General features: G+C 37.6%; 1 protein-coding gene across 4 annotated transcripts in view; it reads left to right on the top strand.

Moving 5' to 3' along the window:
* LOC128737303 (sodium/potassium-transporting ATPase subunit beta-1-interacting protein) overlaps positions 1-20,239 on the top strand; it is a 93,902-nt gene that overhangs the window by 24,597 nt on the left and 49,066 nt on the right. For all 4 annotated transcript variants that reach the window (XM_053831919.1, XM_053831917.1, XM_053831915.1 and 1 more), the window contains one exon: positions 18,368-18,505. In XM_053831919.1, the coding sequence (XP_053687894.1) occupies positions 18,368-18,505 (138 nt within the window). The remainder of the gene's footprint in view (positions 1-18,367; positions 18,506-20,239) is intronic.

Here is a 20,239-nt window from a genome sequence, read left to right as displayed (position 1 = left end):
TATGTTTTCCACAAGCAAAGTTACAGTCTCAAATCTGGAGAGGATTACCGGATAGATTAACGCTTTGTACATCGTTAGCTTTAAGCGGCGGTGTATGCTCCTTGTTAGAAACGTCTTACGGGGGAAAACGTCGGTCCGACGTCCAGCTTGAATACGTCGTTCAGACTCCTTACTCGTATTATTGTCGGTGTTGACCACAGATCCCAAAGGTATTTACTACTTGCAGTTCATCTCCGTCAACAATCACTGTCCGTGGGAGGCAAACGTTGTTTTCTCTGGAGCCTCTTCCTACCATACATTTGCTTTTTGGCGCTTTGATTTGCAACCCAATCCTGCTAGCCTCCGTTTTTAGCCTGGCGTAGATGGTCGTCTCAAGATTTCTGGTAATGATGTCAAGGTGTTCTGTGAAGGCTAGGAGGTGGCTACTTTTGCCAAAGATCATTCCTCTCGTTTCGATGCCCACTCGCAGGAACACACCTTCAATAGCGATGGTATGCATAAACCTCTGTGCGACTGAAAAGGACTCGAGAGCGCTGTCGAAATACACACGTCGAACATGGCGCCCGACTGTATCGTATGCTGCCTTGAAATCCACGAAAATATGATGCATGATTACGTTGCACTCCCTATATTTCTGGAGGATTTTGCGCAGGGTGAAATTTTGATCCACAGTAGCAGGAGTCCCCGTAAAACCTGCATGTTATTGCCCTGTTAAATCTTTTGCCATTAGGGAGAGATAACGTAATAAGATCTGGGAGAGTACCTTGTAGGCAGTGTTCTACCGCGGTCAGCGTAATACCGCGGTAATTACACCAATCGAGCCGAACGCCTTTTTTCTAGATGATATAAAGCACACTTCCGGGCTACTACCCGGAATCACAATATTGCAAGTTAAACATGCTTTTGTTTAGGCCTGAGCACACCAGTGGAAAGCTCGGAAAGCTTTTGGCTTGCAAACCTTGCAAACGAATATTCTCTGTGGGTCCTCCTAATTTCGTGCTAGTTAGAGTCATTCCGAAGAAGTCTACCCATTTTGAGAATTAACAATCATTAATCCAAACTTTGGAGGAAAAGTTGGGCTCGAATAGGGCTGTCGGTATTGGGCGCTTTTGGTGAAAACCGGTATTTCGGTATTGGCGTAGAAAATACCGGTAATACCGGTAAAATACCGGTATTGGCAGATTATTCGAAATCAATAGAAATGTCGATGTTTTTCAGTAAATCTTTTTATTTTCAAACTTTAGCTTCAGTATTGTTGCTTATCAAAGTAGAATTAAAGTAGAATTTAAGCAGATATAATACTCTAAGCGATGTATTTCCGTTACTAGAACGAATTTTATTACCAACGCTTCCAACAATTGAAAAAACTTCCGCTTTCATCGATGTCTGACGAACGGCTCTAAGCGCATCAGGAATTTTCCTTTCATTTCTTCAAATTTAAAGTAGGAAAACCCGCTTTTAATTATTTACAAATATTTTTATTGAAGTTTACAGCATAATGAATGCCCCGGTCTCCTACAGTCACGAATTTTTCCTCCATCTCCAAACCGGAACTCTTGCATAGCGTCATCCTTTTCATAATCCTTCAAAGATATCTTCTCTTCTCTGTTATCATTCCCACTATTCGAAGATAGTGGGATGCAGATTTCATCTCCTTGTTTAATGTATCACTCGAAAGACTTGAAAAATATTTTAAATTCTTTCCTGGCAGATCCTTTGATGGTAAGAATACTCAAAAGGCGCGAAGGTCCCCGTATTCTGATCAGGGCCCGGCATTATCAAAATAAATAAATGAAGCTGCCTTCTCTTACCTTCGCTTCACACATGAAGTGACTTGTTTCATGTGTTGAATAGAACGTTTCTAGCAAACTTCACCTGAAGCTAGAAACTGTGTCAAATAACACAGTCTCAGGCACAATTTGTCGATGTTGAGTAGTTTAATCATAATATGCGTTAGGACATATTGGTAGGACATATTACTCAAAATCAATTCAATTGCATTCAAAGTGGCTGGCCTTTGATAGAGAAATACAAATGAAACTTTAAAACCGGCCATCATGATGAACTAAAAATTGTTTCAATGACGTTGATTGAAGCCAATTTTGAAATGAAGCGGCGCTGCTTCAGTTAAAACTGAAGCTTCATTACTTCATAGTTAAAAAACAACATACTATTGTAAGTGATGTTTCTGGGCCCTGATCTTGTTTCCTAAATTCTTTATTTGAGAGCTTCGAATAATGTTGTGGCTTTTAAATATCAAGTTGTTCAAAAATAAATTGAAACGCGACGTCTGGCTCATACAATAAAACATTTTTACAGCAAAGATGCTCTCCTGTGCCTTAAACGGGTTCAAGAGCTATAATTATTTGACCCACAATTTCACTCTCTTCATTGTTAGTAGTCAAAGAATCTCGTCTGCATTAACACCAATTTGTTTTTCTAAGAGTTTTATAATCTTCTATCAAATTTAGTTCAGATTAGAAAATACCGGAAATACCGGTTTTTTGCCTTTCCAAAACCGGTATTTCGGTATCCAAAAATTGGCCGGTATTACCGGTTTCGGTACTACCGGTACTACCGGTTAGACAGCCCTAGCTCGAATCCAGTTAAAGTTGACTCCTATTATAGCATGGTTCGATCCACGGATCCCCCAGCTTGAGTATAGCGGAACGCTATACAAACTTAATAAGCGTTGCTTCAACGACCGTCTCTTACCTAATTTTCCACTCTTTCCCGTTCACGCCTTGTCACCCCTTAAATAGTATAAACACTTTTGTATTCTTCTACCGTCCCCTTCGTCCGTCGATTGTAAAAAACTACCGTTACGAAAAAACAAACATCAACCCTATAGCGTTTAATTTTTTTGTAGTTTTAACGAATTTTTTAACTTTTTAAACATTTTAAATTAACGTAATGCGTCCAACTATCAATTTGAATGGATAGATTAGACTGTAATGAAAAGGTATGAGTGTACATTAATATATAGAAATAAAATATCAAGGTTTACAGAGATTTGAAGGGAAATTCTCCGAATCCTCCAAATGGCGGGGTTGGCTGCTAGAGAATTATTGTGACACTGACAGTAGGAAGAAAAGAAGCGTGTAGCATGAAATCTCAATTTATCCAAAGCATCTTACATCTGCTTAGAAATAATAATTACATCCCTAGTAATTTTATGCTTTGTTAGCACTGATTATTATAGTGATCGAAACTGGAACCAATCACTGAATTGGCTATCGAAACTAATTACATTGCTACATCATATTTCAGTCACGGTATGTATGTATGATTCAATGTCGAATCTGAAAGAACATGACAGTTTATCGAGAACTAATTTGAAGATTATAGAAATGGGACGTTTAGAAAAACGCCGGTGCCACTTAAAACATACGAAGATCCATTCGGTTCGGTTGATCACGTCCGATTGTAAGAATCTTTCCAAGTGAACGAAAATCACGGCCAACATAACAAAAGTTTTTATGCCGTCCACAAGCAAAACATTTATTTGTTTAATACAAACAGAGCACCAACTTGAAGAAACATAAACATACCGAAGAAATAGCGGTTTCTTTCAAGTTCATATGATGTCTCCCAGCGAGCAGCAGTGGCTGGCATGCCAAATGTATACATAACCGTCGTATACGCTTTTATTAAAATAGAACTGTCATTTCGAAAATGCTCTAAACCTGTTGCAATGTTCAGAGAAGGTGTGCCGTTTCTGTTGTGCTGCGACTCGAAGCAACGACAACTCGTGCACAAACAATATGATTTAAGTTACACACGATGGAAAAGTTTATTTTATTGCCATCCTATATTCATGAATAAGTAGTACAAAAGTCAAAGAGACATTGTCTCAATTGCATAACATTGCGTAACGAAATGTTTTCCGCGTGTAAAGGACATTCCGCAAGTACAAGAAAATATCGTTTCAACGAACTCAAAAAAAGCAGCTTCACCTGTCGTGTTTTATTTACATCGAGCAGGTTTTTTTTCGGCTTGCAGCTAAAGGGATGTAAGTTGAATGTATAAGCGCAAAGCATGAACGGTTTCCGACACACATGGTGGTAGCTACCTACTACTACATCGCTTCTAAGCCATTCAGGTTTTTTCGGCAAAAGGGAGAAAAGTTTACCATGTTTATTGTTGATTACCTCAGGATGAAACCCGGTGAAGAAAAAAACCTGTTTTTCATTTCCTTCTCAGTCTGCTTTCGTTTGCAGGATCACCGACATTGAGAAGGGTTGGATACCCTACTGCTGTCGATAGGCAGTAAGCAAATGTTTTGTTAGGATTTTAAGTCCGAAACAGAAGAGAATTTCGAAACGTCTTTCACGTTTTGTTGTGTGTTTTCCCAAGATTTCATCCTAATTCCGGCGATAGCGCCTGTTGTTTCATTAAAATTTGTTAACCGCTGCGCTGTCCAAATTAGTGGTTACTTTTCCTTAATTATTAACAATAATTCTCCGGAACCTTCGAGTTATCCAACCACCGGTTGCTCTGCCGCAAGCATGTAATGCTTCATGCTGCTTAACACGATTAAGGCGAAAATGTTCACTGTAGAGTGTTTAAACCGTCTAGCAATTACGGTTCACGGGGGCCATTCGTCTGGTCTAGTTAGTAAACGAATTCGCTTAACATTTATCTTCAACAATAAAAATAGGCATTTAGGTTTTATCATCCCGTCGATCGTTTAACCTAGAATGCCAATAAAAAGTGTTCAATTTCGATTGCAATTAAAATCTCAACGGATGATGTAAATTTGCTTGCATCTCAAGTTGGCTAGTACGTAATGGATATCGGTTATTACAAGAAAAAAAAATGAAACTTAGGAGCAACTGGGAAGAAGCCTGTTCTCGACAGCAAGCAGCTCAATTTTCAAGGTGCTTCATTTCTACATCGTCAGCGAAGTGTGTCGAATGCAAGTAGATATGAATGGTGAGAATTTCGTTTTTTCACCTACGAATGTTCGTTACGCTTCATGCTTCTGATAGATTTTTGTACTGACTGACACGGCAGGTGCGATGAGTAGTGCTTTTCCCCGTTGATTTGAGTACTTGTTTCGACAGATTGTATAAGCTATTACATTTGATATCACTTTGTGTTATTACTTAATCAGGTTGGAAGATTGTTATGGAACTGTAAATGCAAAAGCTAGCTCTTTTATCATAAACACTTAAACAGTCCGTACTTTTGTTGGGTCAATTGTACGATGCAGTGGTTTCATTTCTCCAATTTCATTTATTATTTATTTGGTTTATTTAATATTGTTCCAATGAGTTAGAGCAGTGGTGGCCACGGTATAAGACTAATGCTGGACTTCTGACATTAATAAATTCAACCTATAGTTCCCGTCCACCATCCAGCAAACCAGCCCGCGGGCCCCAAGGACCATATTCAAGAGCCGAAATGGCCATCACTGAGTTACTGAATAATCTATCTATACACATGCTGCTCACTAACCTGATAATCATTGATTGAAGGATAAAAAAACAATCAACGAAACCTCTTGATACAATTTCAAAGCAGAAACCTAATTTGCAATCGAACTGCTGACCTTTATTTACAAGGTTGTATTCTGTTTTCCTACAGAGAAAACAAAATTGAACGAAGGAAAGTATTCAGTAGAACTTTTCATGCTTTTTGCATAGTGGGAAACAGAAATCGATTGATTAGCGTTTAATACAGTATGGTTGATTGTTATTTATTCGGACCGCCTAGACATTTTTGGGTGCTTGTTTTTTGCTGCTAAAAATAATCGCAACAATAAGAAAGATTTTTTGTAGAATTTCTATAGAAATGCTGTAAAAATTAATTAAAATATGTGGTATACACATGAAAAATTAATAAAAAGCATTTTAGCATAACGCTTTCAAAACGTCACGCGGATACGTTTTCATTCATTGCTGACAGTTTTGGTCTCGGCTTCAGTATCTCCATATGATAATGTTTTATTCGATTTAATTTCGAACTAAATGGTTGACTAATTTCTGGACATATACAATGCTGGTAACTAGTTAAACAAGATAAACTGCAGGATTTGTTTGTAAACTTGAGATATTGCGTACAGTAAAAATTCGAGAAAATAATTTTCGGCGAGATTCAGCCAAATAGGGGTTCGGCCTTTCGTGATTCGGCCCAACAGTGGTGCGGCCATTCGTGATTTGGCCAAATGCAATTTCAGGCTTCTATGATGATTTTTGAACATGACATTATGCCAAACAGCCTTATATCGAAAAACTTTTTGCTAAATGTTATTAGAACTTGTTGATTCTTTTCGGTGAAAATCAAAAACTATTGATTTGGTGTGACGTTTCTGCCTACTGTTTTCCTTCGGCCATCATCAGACGGCTACAAAACAATTATAAAATTTATTTACTACTATATTTTACATACAACATAAAATTTTTGCAGTCAATTTGTTAATTACAGTACATTTCTTCTTCTTCTTCAGCAGCATAGAGCCGGAGTGGCTCGTGCTGTTTCAAGCACTCGTCTCCATTCAACTCGGTCTTGGGCCACTCGTCGCCAATTTCCTAGTCGTCTCAGAAGTCGCAAATCGCTTTCGACCTGGTCGAGCCATCGTGCACGTTGAGCTCCCCTGTTCCTGGTGCCGGTGGGGTTGTTGAAGAGGACTATTTTCGCCGCACTGTCGTCCGGCATCCTCACGACGTGTCCGGCCCACCGTAGCCTGCTAACTTTCGCTAGATGTACGATGGGAGTCTCCCCAAGCAGTGCCTGCAGCTCGTGATTCATACGCCTCCGCCACTCTCCGCTTTCAGTTTGTACTCCGCCAAATATCGTCCGCAGCACTTTCCGCTCAAACACGGCAAGGGCGCGTATGTCCTCCGCAAGCAGCGTCACGGCTTCAAGTCCATATAGAACTACCGGTCTAATAATGGTTTTGTACATTGTTAGCTTCGTGCGGCGGCGTATGCTTCCTCATCGTACAGTACATTTACTTGGTCTAATTTATCACTTACAATAACGCGTCAATTCTGCATCATCACTCACAACCAATTATGTAACCCCGTCGGTTCGTATTCGGGTTGAGCTCCTACGATTTGCCTCTCTTTTTTGTATGTGGCGGAGTTTGAACACTAACCCATCGTATGCTGCTAAATGAGCGGCCCCGGTTCTCGAAGACTCAAGTGCGTATTCACAGGGAAGCGAAGTTTTGTAATTTATTCCTAACGTCCATTGTACCTACCGTCCATTAAGGCTATTATCCATTATACCTACAGACACTATAGATTACAGAGACGACAAGGCCCTCACAAACCGCTAAATTTTGAACGAAAGCGGAGAGTTACTTTTATTTATGATGGTACTCTCCGTTTTGATTCAAAATTTAGCGGATTTTGAGTGCCTTGTCGCGTCTGTAACCTATAGTTTCTGTAATTATACCTTTCGGTCATTATGCCTAACGTCCATTCCGCCTAGTGTCCGTATACTTAACGTCACGTACCCCCTGGAGAAACTAACAATACCCTTGTGCTGGTTTCATTAATTTCGAATTTTTTCAACTTTATTATTTTATTATTTAAGTAGCTAACCCGGCAAATTTTGTATTGTTCGCTGTCGTTCATTCGGATTCAACTGAAGGAAAGTAATAGAGGTCAGTAGGGCTAGGAAAACAAATGAACCTAGCCAAATGTGATTTCTGCTTCCAGACAGACTAGATAGATGTGCGCTTCTGACGGTGGGTCGCCGGCCCGGCACTCGGGGCATGCGCCTGTCTCGCCCTGAATCATCTAGTGTTACTATAGGTAGCTTTTGGTAGTACTGTTATTGACTAATGTTTTATGGAATAGTTTAAAATTTCTCGAGTTCGATTAGTTTTTAGTTTTGAGGAAGATGGTGTTTCAATTGATGAGAGCCCCCTCTCTCAGGGATCTCAACCCACTATAAAAAAAAATCCTGCCTCTAAAAAACTCACATACCAATTTTTGTTCCATTTGCTTGATTAAAGGTAAGAGGAAATTTGGATTTCATTTGTATGGCAGCCCCCCCCCCCCTTCCAGCGGGGAGAGGGGTTTCAACCCATCATAAGAACTTTCTTTGGCCTCAAAAACCCTGCATACAATTTTTCACGACGATCGGTTCAGTAGTATCCGAGCCTATAAGATACATACAGACAGACAGAAATTACTTTTTATATATAAGGATTGTTATTTTTTTTAAAAAGAACTGTAAATTGATGTCACAGAATTTTTTAGATTAAAATCCCTTTAACAACTTGAGTCACGCAAGATTTCTGTACGATAGGAATTTGAGCCCGAGTCATCAGCGTGAGAGACGTGACTAGACACTACACCGGGATTGACGTGTATACCTCAAAACGTTTTTGGGACCTTTAAGAGCAACGTTCAACGAGAGCCTTTCCGGACGTCCTTCGAAAAACTCTGTTCAACTAAATCGTACGTCGCCTTGGAATCAACAAGCTGATGCTGATTCTGCCGATTGTATTCTCCAACCTGTTGGTTGACCCCGAGGAACGACACTGGTGTAACAACTCGACTGGGTTAGCTTTTCCCAGTTTCAAATCAAGTCAGTTTTCTACCCAGAAGTCACTTAGTCGTCTACGACCATCCAAGCAAGAGCACGGAAAGGCTTTTCCGTAAATATCGTTCATGTCATTAAGTTTTGTGTAGGTAGCGTTGGTGATGGTATCAAGAAGGACCACTAACAAAAATATAACGCATGCTAGATTAAATTTCAACTCAGTTCTTTAAACGTTTCTTTAGTTGCAATTTGTCCCGTTTACTTTAGTGGCAAACTCGCACCAAGTTGAAACGTGCCAATTTTTAGCAAAGGTTTCCATTATCATATGGAAAGTCTCCACTGCAAACTTACTAAACTTTACACAAAATTTAACGACAAGGTCTATATATTCTATTATTGTTTGGCGCATACATTACAATAAATACTGAGATTTGTTCACAATTAAAATTAACCACTAAATTTTATTTTCTTCAACGTCGATTTTTAATATTTTTTTCGACCTTTCCACTCGTTGAATCACTCGCGAAAGTAAACTGGAGACACATAAAACTTCGACTTAACGCCAGAGCAGTTATTTAGAAAGGATTTTGCCTAAAGTGTTCACCTGAATTGACAGCAAAAACTTCAATTTTTTTCGGTTGCAATCATCAATGTAACCAAGGGAACGGACGTAAAAATGGAAAGATTTCATCCTAAATATTTGAGCTTTAAAATTGACCAATTATTTTCGCTATTAAATTAACGGTCGTAGAGCGTCGAAAATAATCAATAACATTCACCAATAATAAAATTCATCGCAAACAAAATTTTATGTTGGAGGATTACTGTTGGATCTAGTTCAACAGCAAAAATAGATACGCGATTCTATGTTTCTTAATTGATAACAACACAAAAATGCCTGCTATTAGCCACTCTGTTCTCCTTGGAAAAGTGTTCCACACTAAGAGTAAAGCATGTTTTATAGTACGAAGAGGAATTTTTATTTTACGAATTCTTCTACCACGATGTAGATTCGTAAAATCAGTTCTAAATGCTGAAAGTTATATCCGTTCGAATTGCTGTACACTGAAGTCGCTTTTTACGCGGTTTGTTTTTACGCGAATTTCGGAAGTTACGCAGTTTTGTTTACGCGAATTTCGGAATTTACGCGGTTTTTTACGCGAATTTCGGAATTTACACGGTTTTTACGCAATTTTCGGAATTTACGCGGATGTGCTCAAATAGTCTGCTTTTTCGCGTAATTTTAAAATCGATTTTTTCCAAGTTTTTTTACACGAATTCTTGGTTTTTTACGCGAATTTTGGAATTTACGCGGTTTTTTAACGCGTATTTTGGAATTTACGCGGTTTTTACGCGATTTTAATCTACGCGGAACGTATCCTTCGCGTAAAAAGCGACTTGAGTGTATTTAAAAAAATGCTTCGTGCGTTATACGAATGTATACGAAAAAGCTCATGATCAAAATAGTATAATACTGACACCTATGGGAAAATAGCGATTTTTTCTTTGAAAAAAGCTGAAATGATCGGGAATCGAAGTTCAGCTCGTTTGTCATACCTCCGTAAGAACAAGTGACGACGCCGCAAACTATAGAACCACGACGACTGTATATGAAGATATAAGGTCTACATCATTTTTAATACCCGATAAATTAACTAAAATGGCCATAACTTTTTTATCTTTCAATATTTTTTCACCAAATTTGGTAATTTTCCCGAATTTGCGAAAATTTTAACAAATTATCGACTGCGATCATATCTGTTAATTTACTGTAGTTACAAACCATGGTGCCCGCCAGCCAGATCCGGGGGGACACTATGAATCCGGAATCGGTTCCCATAGAGGGACATTTCAGCATCAGTAAAATATGTTATGATACAATTTCGTTATTTAGATTTTGAAATCTCAATTAACAAAATCTTTACTCACTCTTCGCTGCTTCGCATTTCTTAATGAATCTTTCAAACTACAGGACCAATTATCGTGAAAGTTGAAAGTTAACGGTTTGGAAGGTTTGCCTTTCATTTGCAATCAATTTCATTTCAAATAGTAATAAATTTCGTTTTTGCTTCGATATAACGTAACGAAAATAAAAATAAAGTTGTTTTACTGTATTACTGTACTAGGCCCTACCAAGCAAAAGTAATAGCGGACGAATCGGTTCAGCCAACTTTGAGAAACAGGCGATAGAAAATGAAGCGTCATACACATATGTACATAAACATACATTACGATTGGTATATATGACTCGGCCTGGGATCAATTTCGTGTTTTTCGATCAATTCCTAAACCTTTGTTATAGTAAGGTAATGTAGTGTAATGTGCCCCCTTAAGAACAAATGGATACATCTCAAACGGGTTTCCCAAGATTAACATTACAACTATATATGCATAGTATGTTTATGCATATATGCATATAGTTTTTGAGCTGAAAATCAATTACAACTGTTTACTTCCTCTAACATTAGGCCGTATGAATAAAACAGTAACTCGCGTAACTTTTGAAAAGGACCTATCTAACATTGAGAGACTCTCTTTGGCGTCCCACTCTTTCGATTATTATGGCGACATAAACGCATTTTAACGAAAATTTTCTTAACGCCTAATTAAATAGTGACGATAGCAACCGATTCATGCAAAGCTGATGTTTTAAAGTGCATCTGTAGCGCCGTGGTAGGCGAAAGAGAAGAGGCAGAAAGAGAATCTCTCATTGTTACTTAGGTCCTCTTGAAAAGTTACGCGAGAGTTTACTTTGCTTTTCCCGTTTAAATCGTATGGGAGCATTTCCTCTATATCTTTTATTCATACGGCCTATTGTGGAATAAATATGCTAGGAATTATTTAAAAACGGCGTCTAAATTTTGGGTTTCTCGTCTATGCGGGCAATATGCCACAGCGCTCCATATTGTTTTTCGAATATTTCTGCAATTGTTATGCCTACTTCATTTTGTAGAAAGCTAAATTTTGTTAGATAGTGTCAAAATAATGCGTTTTCATACAAAATAAAACTAGTTTCGGCCTCCTGAGATAGTTTTTCTTTTCTGCATGGGCTGCATACTGCAGCTAAGGCATATTGCCCCGCATAGTTAAGTAACCTGGAATTTTGACTTGGCAAATAAATTATATTTTTTTGAAACGATGATTAAACGATATTAATATATGCCTGACCGCATTTCAAGGTCATGACTAAAGTCACGAGTTTGGTCAAATAAATTATTCCCAGCGCTTTCATTCTACAATATTAGCTGACGCTAATAGTGGCAATAGACTGTCACTTATATTTGTTTATCTGTATTTATAGCCACATCTGCAATAGGGCATATTGCATCATCGTAAGTGGGGCATATTGGCCCCATTCGATATTTCGGGAAAAATATTAAGTAGTAGGGGGACTGGGGGTATAATTCCCACGTTACGAAAAATATCTTATTATTCGTCAATGCACAAAGCATTTCGAGAAATTAAAAAATAATCCATAAGGTAGAACAGTTTTTTACTTAACGTGCTCGTCCTGAAGCGTAAAAATCAATTAAACACGTTTAAAACGTGAAATTTTTTAAGGCGTTTGTTTCTAAGGTTAAATTTGTTTTCATATTCGGTAGGGGTAAAATGCGCATTGGCGTGTACAAAACGAACCACAACAACGGGTCAAAATGCGCCACAACAAATGGGCAAAATGCGCTGATTATTTTATTTTAATGCAAACCCGGCGCTACTTAGAACAGCGGGGGTACTTACCTACTTGTTAAATCTGTTTTTCCTGATTCAGGTTTCGCGATCGGCAGGTCCATCTTTGCCGGAGCGGTCGATGCTTAGATATCACAAAAGGGGTTTTCTTTGTACCTTGTAGATACCTGCAACACGTCTTTCCGATATCCATACTCGCACCGCTTCACTGCAAGTGCAGGTTCAACCAAGACCGACGGTTGGTTTTTCCAAAATATGTAGCTTCGCGGCTTTGATTCTTTTAGACCGAATTAGAATTAAAACAACACCTTCTCATGGCGCATTTTGCCGCGCTAAGACGTGTTTAAAAAAATAGTATAAATCATACAAATAAAAATTCAATTAAGAAATTTTACGCTGGCTGCTAAATACCAAGACCATTGTTCATAAGAAGAGCAGTTTACAGGTACGTAATATTGTTTATTGGTGGAGTAATGTCTTACGAAAAAAGTTGTAAAAATTGTAAGAAATAAGCCTGAAAATTTATTTTCCGTTTTTCATAGGATTTACCTAATATAGAAGGCTTATATGATCAACATAAGTTTATAACGTAAAATAGAAGCGATTGACACCTTAATTACTGTTTAAAAGTTAGTATTTCGTGAAATATAACAGCGGTGCATTTTGCCCCGAATGGGTATTTTACCACCAGTTACCCTAAAGGAACTCAAGCGTCACTTACTGGTTTTTCCTCTGAGATAATGTTATAGAACTTCACTTTACGCAATCGAATCGAAACAACCGGATATTTACAGATTTTAACCACAAAAAAGCTTATAGAAACGCCGCAAAAAGTTACAACACAAGCTGTTAGAAAACATAAATTAGAAATTTATGTTTCTTTTGTTTTGACAGCCAGTGACAACTGTCAAACTTGCATAGTAGGCTAGTTTCGTCGAATTTTAAGGCATCCCCTTAGTTTTGCTTAGGCGTATTGTCCAGCTGGGGCTCCTTATACACGTGTCCCCTATAACAAAAGTAAAAATCAAAACAAACTATTCATACGGGCTAATATCAATGACGTTTAGGTATATGCTGTCCTTACTTGCTACCGCTAATTGAATCTCCTTTAAGACCCTGGTCTTATGATTGAATAATCCGTACAAATAATTTAAACAGTCAATCATTTGCCATAAGCTATAACTTTCAATTATAAATCCGGCCTACTCGAAGATGGAACAACAGTTAGAGCCTCGATTATTTTAACGACACCGTTTTGATTTTTCAATGTTTTCCAACGTTTTAATTGAATTTTTACATATTTATATTTAGTCCCAGGCAGATTCAAAACCAATCTTGCAAATACGTTCTCGAGTTACACCGTGAAACATTTTGTTTTGCTTATGATACGAAAAGTCGAAAAAATTCGCCAAATAGTTTCCAACCTTAAGGGGCATAGTACTTTTACAATTTAAAAAAATCGAAATTTTTTTATTGATTATTTCGAAAGATTAACATTTTGACCATGTTTCAAGTGATTTCGACGAATCCCAAAAATTGACAAAGTTACAGCTATTTGTACCGCACATGTCTGGAACGATTACACAGCGAATAAAAACTTCAACGTCGTTTTTCTCGAAACCAGGTTTTGAAAGTCGGTACCATAAATATCTTAAGAACGGCTCAAGCAATTCTCATGATTTTTTTTGTTTCAAAGCCAACAAAATTAACTAGTGTTTGTCCCACCCTTTTATCGATATTACAATTTTTGTATTTTTTAGAAATGTTTGAAGTCAGTTTTTTCGACTAAAAGCCTTTTTTTCCATGTGTGAACTCATCACTGCGACCAGTATAGTTGATCTATTGTGATATCGCCCGGGTGTTTGCTGTATGACCTGAACTGCATTTCTTTTTTCTATAATCGCTATTGAATGAGCGATATGCTTATTAAATTTTATGCGTGCTTGTGTGTATTGGGGTTTACCCTTCCTTCAAAGCTTGATCTACTTTACCCACTTATTCCTCGCTGCCAGTACTATCCCATACTATAGCCGTCCCTGGCGAGGACTCATTCGCACCTCTGACAAATACACTTAAACTATAGGAAGGACATTTGCACTGTCAAGAGGCTACAGAGAGTAAAAATATAGAATTCAGCATGAAGGAAGGGTAAATGGAGGAGCCTGAGAATAAACCCATGCTAAAGTCACTTGACATCGAATGGCTTGATTCCACTAAGATTCGAACCCACGACCACTCGCTTGTCAAAGCAGACTCGGTAACCTTGCGGCTACAGAGCCCCCCGGCTAGAAGCCTTACTTTTATGTTTGAATGTCTGCCATTTTGTTATGCATTCGAATTTTAAAAAAAGGATGGGTCAAACACGAGATAATTTAATATACTTTCATGTCGTTTTGGAATTTTTCAATTCGAATAAGCCCAGCGCCAATCGATGGTACCGCAAATCATGTTTTTTTTTCGAATGATCATGTTCAAGGAGCCGTAGGGGAGAAGGAAAGACGTTCACGTATAAAGAGCAATGTTTAGAATGCAAAAAACCCGAATCGATTCGCTTTTCGCGTTACCGAGAAAAAAATATTTGAAATAAGGCAAAAAATATGTGGTAAAAAGTACTATGCCCCCTTAACGTCGTTGAGAGTTTCAGCGGCATTTGAAATGCTCTTTTGAAAGTGGTTGATATTTAGGTGCAGGTGTGTTCACCATAGAGAATAATTAAAGCCTCACGTACAAAACTCACAACTGTTAGTAGAGGACAAGTTTCACCATTATTTATCAACCTGCTTCGCTGGAAAAGCGTAAAACGTTGTGTTGTTACTTAAGAAAGATTTTTACGACTAGTTGGACCTTTCGCATTTCGCAACGCCCTCGAATAAACGGAGATTATAATGTCGCAGGTGCTAAATAATTTTATAGAAAAGACAAACGACACGTTCAATTATAAAATGTTGCTGCTACTTTCTTTCTGGCTTTTATTTTAATAACAGACCCACAAACACTCATATGACCACCTAGTCATTTCCCAGCCGCGTCTCGCCACTTAATGATTGGCAATGAATGTGTCGCGTCTCGATCCAATTGGGGCGCCTGGCCCGGTTCGCCCGAGGAATCAAGTCAGCAAAACCGACTCCATTGAGCCAATGAATGAATGTAAAATGTAAAAGTTATGCACTGAATCTAAATGTCGCTGCCCTAGTTCTTCATTCTTTATTGTGCTTACTTAGAACTCCGATTTGACTACCCTATTAAGATCTTATGATAACGGCAGAGAAGAGATTCAGATATAATTTACGCTTCCCAATAACTGTCCAGTTTCGACGGGGCGATGAACGGTAAAATGTTGAACTCGTATCGTCCGGACCGCCCGAGATGATACGAGCAGTAGCGCGGTTCGTCTTCTTTCCTCCACTGACTGTCTGGCCTGGTCTGGTCTGGTCCGGAGGTTGTTCGGAGAACTACCAGCGGGTGTTACAATTTGCTTGATCGAAGGAAATCTGATAAAGACACGATGATATGTTCAGCAAAATGCATTTGTCGCTTTTCGTTTCGAACTAATTTCAATTGTGAGAGCATGCGAGTTGATTGTGCTGCATAACAGAAACATCGGAAACGTGGTGTCATACAGAATGAAGCAATGGGAACTAAAGAGTGGTTTAAAAATGGTTTCACAAATTGAAGTTGGTATCAAAATAATCTATGTTATTACTTTTTATTGACGTTCGTTTATGATTTAATATTTGTAACGACAGCTAGACTTGGGTTCACAAATAAATACATTGCATTGCATGGGAAAATGGTACCTTCATAGTATTACGAGTCGGTGTTATGCAGTCTTTCGCTCAACTGAATTTATTTGACAGCTCATTTCCAACAGGTTGGAAGTGGTTCAGAACAAAGGTTTATGGTAATAATATTATCTGAAATTTACCCACGCACGAATAGCAGCAGCAAAAAGTTGACCTCAACCAGTTTACCCCCGTTATGGCTTAATTGTTTCCGAGCAGAAGAGTGACGGACTCGGGGCATGATTTGTGAAATCAACTCACGAACACCCACGCGATCAGAACCGAGTTGTTCTCGGGGTTCGAGCAGTAGAATTGTTACAATATATAAATAATTTTTGTGTAATTCAACATGAATGTAGTTACCAATGGTAGTAACAGTCAAAAGGTTCATGTTTTGGCGATTATTATACATTGATTTTGTCCAGTAAACATGTTTCGTTTCTATTCAATTTTGCTATCGACTCAAAACCTGCTGCTTGTCTGATTCATATTCGCATACCATTTACATTGCAGCATTAGCACAAGTGGCCGTCTCGAGTTTCATCAAAAACCCACGCGTAAAATGTGTAACGCCTCGTACCAGTGTTCATAATAAACAAATCATCATCCAGTGTAACCTTTCATAAATTAATTAATGCTTGGTCAAATAGAAACAAACAAAACTACTCTACGCTATGCTTATAGTGAATTTCATTCACCGTTAGTAAATGTTTATTCACATTCACATTCACATTCACTTGTTATTAGTTGGTCTATTTAGTAGGTTAATTTCGTAAATGGTTTCCTTTTCATTACATTAGTTTTTTTGCATTTTTAAACCACCAAAACCGCGATACTTAGATTCTACGGGATATTTTTCTTAATATAAAAACTGGTAATCAAACGGTAATTTCATATTTGCCCTTTTATGTGGATGAATGGAAACCTTTCAATTCGTATATATCTGATCAAAGAAAAAATATTAGATCTTCGCAACATATTTCTTTTCCAAATCAATTATCAGTTAAACGTGTTTTTACCGGTTACAACAGCATTTTACGGTCCTTTTAACTGTCGCTATCACCAAGTTTAGCTAATGAATAGGTTTTTATTTAACCAGTTTTAAATCAGAGCAACGACATTAGCATTGATGATGCTAAGCTATAAAGTCCCGCCGAATCAGTGGAAATGATACGAAACCCTAAAAGAAATAATTTATTACCTAGTTAGTAGCAAAACAAAAGCACAAAGCAGTTAGCTTTCGGTACAATGATCGAAATTTCCGGCTTTCATTTAACTAAAAAAAGTAGTGCCAAGTGCCTCGAAAGTAGTTTCTGCCCCGAAAGAGAAATTCAAGTTGTAATACGAAGCAGTTTTATGAGTAACGTGTTATTAGTTTAATACAAAAATATTTACCTAAAAATGATAACACTGAAGATATTAATTTACCAAGTAAAAATACAATAAAAATTGGTTATGGTAAGAATTCTGCTCGTGACAAAGAGATCCACATGATTTAGCTCGAATATAACAATTCTGACTCTAAGCTTCTGAGGATTGGATTTTATTGGATTATGAAATTTGAAACTTTAAAATGCCGGCATTGAAAAGAACGTTATTTCCCTCGAATCTTGAAAACTAAGCTTATTGGTGAAATGGTGGGAAAAATCATGAAAAAATGTTATTCATGTTAGGTTTCAAGTGTCATGTTTTGTAAAATAGCACAAAAAGCGCTTTAAAATGCATTAACGAGTAATCATGGATAATTTTGAACGGATATTCCGAAACGGCCACATCGGCACAAAATACAATCAAAAGTCCACCCAAGAACTCGTATGGAAAAATCCTGTGATTTGACACCCCATTTCCCATGATATAACTGAAGAAAACTCAAAATGGTCAATTTTGAATTCCGATAGAGCCGATAACGGATGTTCCGAAGTGTGGAGCCTGAACAAGCGCTCTACAGGATAGTACAAGATTCATTTTTACTGGCTACAAATGAAATGGATAACTTTTATTACCTAAATCGGATAGGTATAAAAACGCACGTTGCAAAATTTCTATTGTTAACAACAAAACCACGAGTATGAAAAATGGTAGATAATATTAAACATTTGATTCAATTTCACGAACTACGATAATTTAACAAAAGCGTACAACTATACATTATCAAAATTGAGTCACATCACTTCTTCGATTAAATGGACCATCCCAGTCCAATGCTATGGCATTGAACTCCAACGCAATTCCGAAAACAGCACACTCGTTGTCCGCAGACAATGCGCTCGGCTCTGTTGTCAGATGGAAATTTCACCTATTAGCAGCGTCATTATCGAGACTATAATTAATGTAAAATAATTTGATAACTAATGGATTTCTTCTTTCTTTCTCTTCTTCTTTCCATATAATTGCAGTTATTCATCATCGAACGCCAGGTGTTTGACTTCCTTGGGTACATGTGGGCCCCGATACTGGCGAACTTCTTTCATATAATATTTGTGATATTTGGATTGTTTGGTGCCTATCAATATCGTCCAAAATACTTAGTAACGGTAAGTGTGTCCTGGTTAATGGTAGACTAAAAACATAACTTCTGGATCGATTTGAAGTCAGAATAACACTAAACTAATAGTAGTTGATCAGGATGGCAAATGTAGAGTACACCAGCGAGCTCTAAATAAGTGATGAGTCTATAATTTTACCCTTTTCATAATAGAATAATTAGAAAGTAGCCGCCTAATGTCGCATTTTCAATGCAGACTGCTATTCAAATTCGTTTCACTATAACAGGGTCATGGTGAGAGAGTTTGCAATCGGTATTAAACTTCTCGCCGCATTACACAATGACAAACACCGCTTTTAAGCATTTAAATCTATGACCTATTTTTTATGTGAACACTGTAATCAGTCGGTTAGGAAATAAATACTTATGAGAATGTCGTCTATTATTGATTTACCTGGTTATTCTTAAATTAACTAGTGTCTCAATGAGAATTCAATGGCAAATGACAATTGAAAGAAACAAAGGAAAAGTTGTAGGAAATCAAGTGTGGTTTCCGAAAAAATACACTAAAAAAATTTTGCAAGATCATGATAAAAATCATAAAATATCAATTATTTTAGAACCATCCCTTCGAGTTGCCTAATTTTTTTTTAAAGATATTTTAAAATATGCCCTCAAATATGGTGAAGAGCTGTGGATGGGTACTCTTTGGATTTTTTTTAATCTTTGAAATTTGATTTGAAGTTTGTAAAAAATAACCAAATTTTACATTTGTTTTGTAACAAATTATGTCATATACAGTTGAATTTCGAATTTGGCAACAAATGCGTGTCAGCTATGTTGCCAAAATCGAAAGCGTGCCAAAATCGAGACCTTTTTTCGATATGAAAAAATTTAATGTAAATGCTTTATAAGTGGACTAAATATCATTAATCAACGATTGCAACCATTTCATGTTCAAAAAGTCCGACAAGAGCTATCCGTCCGGTGCAAATAAGTTATTGACGCCCTGCAGTAAGACGTAGTCCTACGGCAATAAAAATATTATTGTTCGAAACCACATAACTTTTTTTCATGAACATACTCAGGGCATCATTTTTACGTCATTTAAAGCATGTATGCGGAAACTAATTGATATTTAAGCATATTTTTGGAAGTGAAATATCTTGTGTTGCCAAAAACGAATACTTTTGTTGCCAAAATCGAGGCATGCCAAAATCGAACCATGCCAAAATCGAACCATGCCAAATTCGAAACCCAACTGTAAACCTTTTTTTTAGACCGAGCCGTTCTCAAGGTATTGCAAATTTACAATCCAAATATTAAAGGGTGTCCCACATCAAACTGCATCACGAAAAAACTCTGTAGAAAATTACCCATTTGGTATTTTCTCTTGAAAATTTGGGTAGAAGTAATTTAGAGTGTATTGTTTACATTGTATTTCTATTGCTACCAGTTTATCGAAAATTAGAAAAACTGGCGTCACCCGAACAGCAACGTCGTGAATTGATTTTGCGCAAGCATCTGGAAATTCGTCAACTTTCTTGTCGGGACATCGGAAAACAACTCGGAAACATGCAGTCAACGGCGAGTCGTGTGATTAAACGTTACTACGAAACGCTGAGCATCGAACGGAAGAAGAAATGCGGTCACAATAAATGTTCTATTAGTGATCAGGATTCAGGATCACAAGCGTGTCGTGAAAGCCTTTAAGCGTAATCCCAATGCTTCGGTCAGGGATGTGGCCAAAAAGTTGAATCTGTCCAAATCTTTCATTCAGAGA

This window comes from Sabethes cyaneus, chromosome 2, assembly GCF_943734655.1.
Source record: "Sabethes cyaneus chromosome 2, idSabCyanKW18_F2, whole genome shotgun sequence".
Taxonomy (NCBI): domain Eukaryota; kingdom Metazoa; phylum Arthropoda; class Insecta; order Diptera; family Culicidae; genus Sabethes; species Sabethes cyaneus.
The sequence above is the reverse complement of the archived record's forward strand: the minus strand, read 5'-3'. Positions and strand labels throughout refer to the sequence as shown.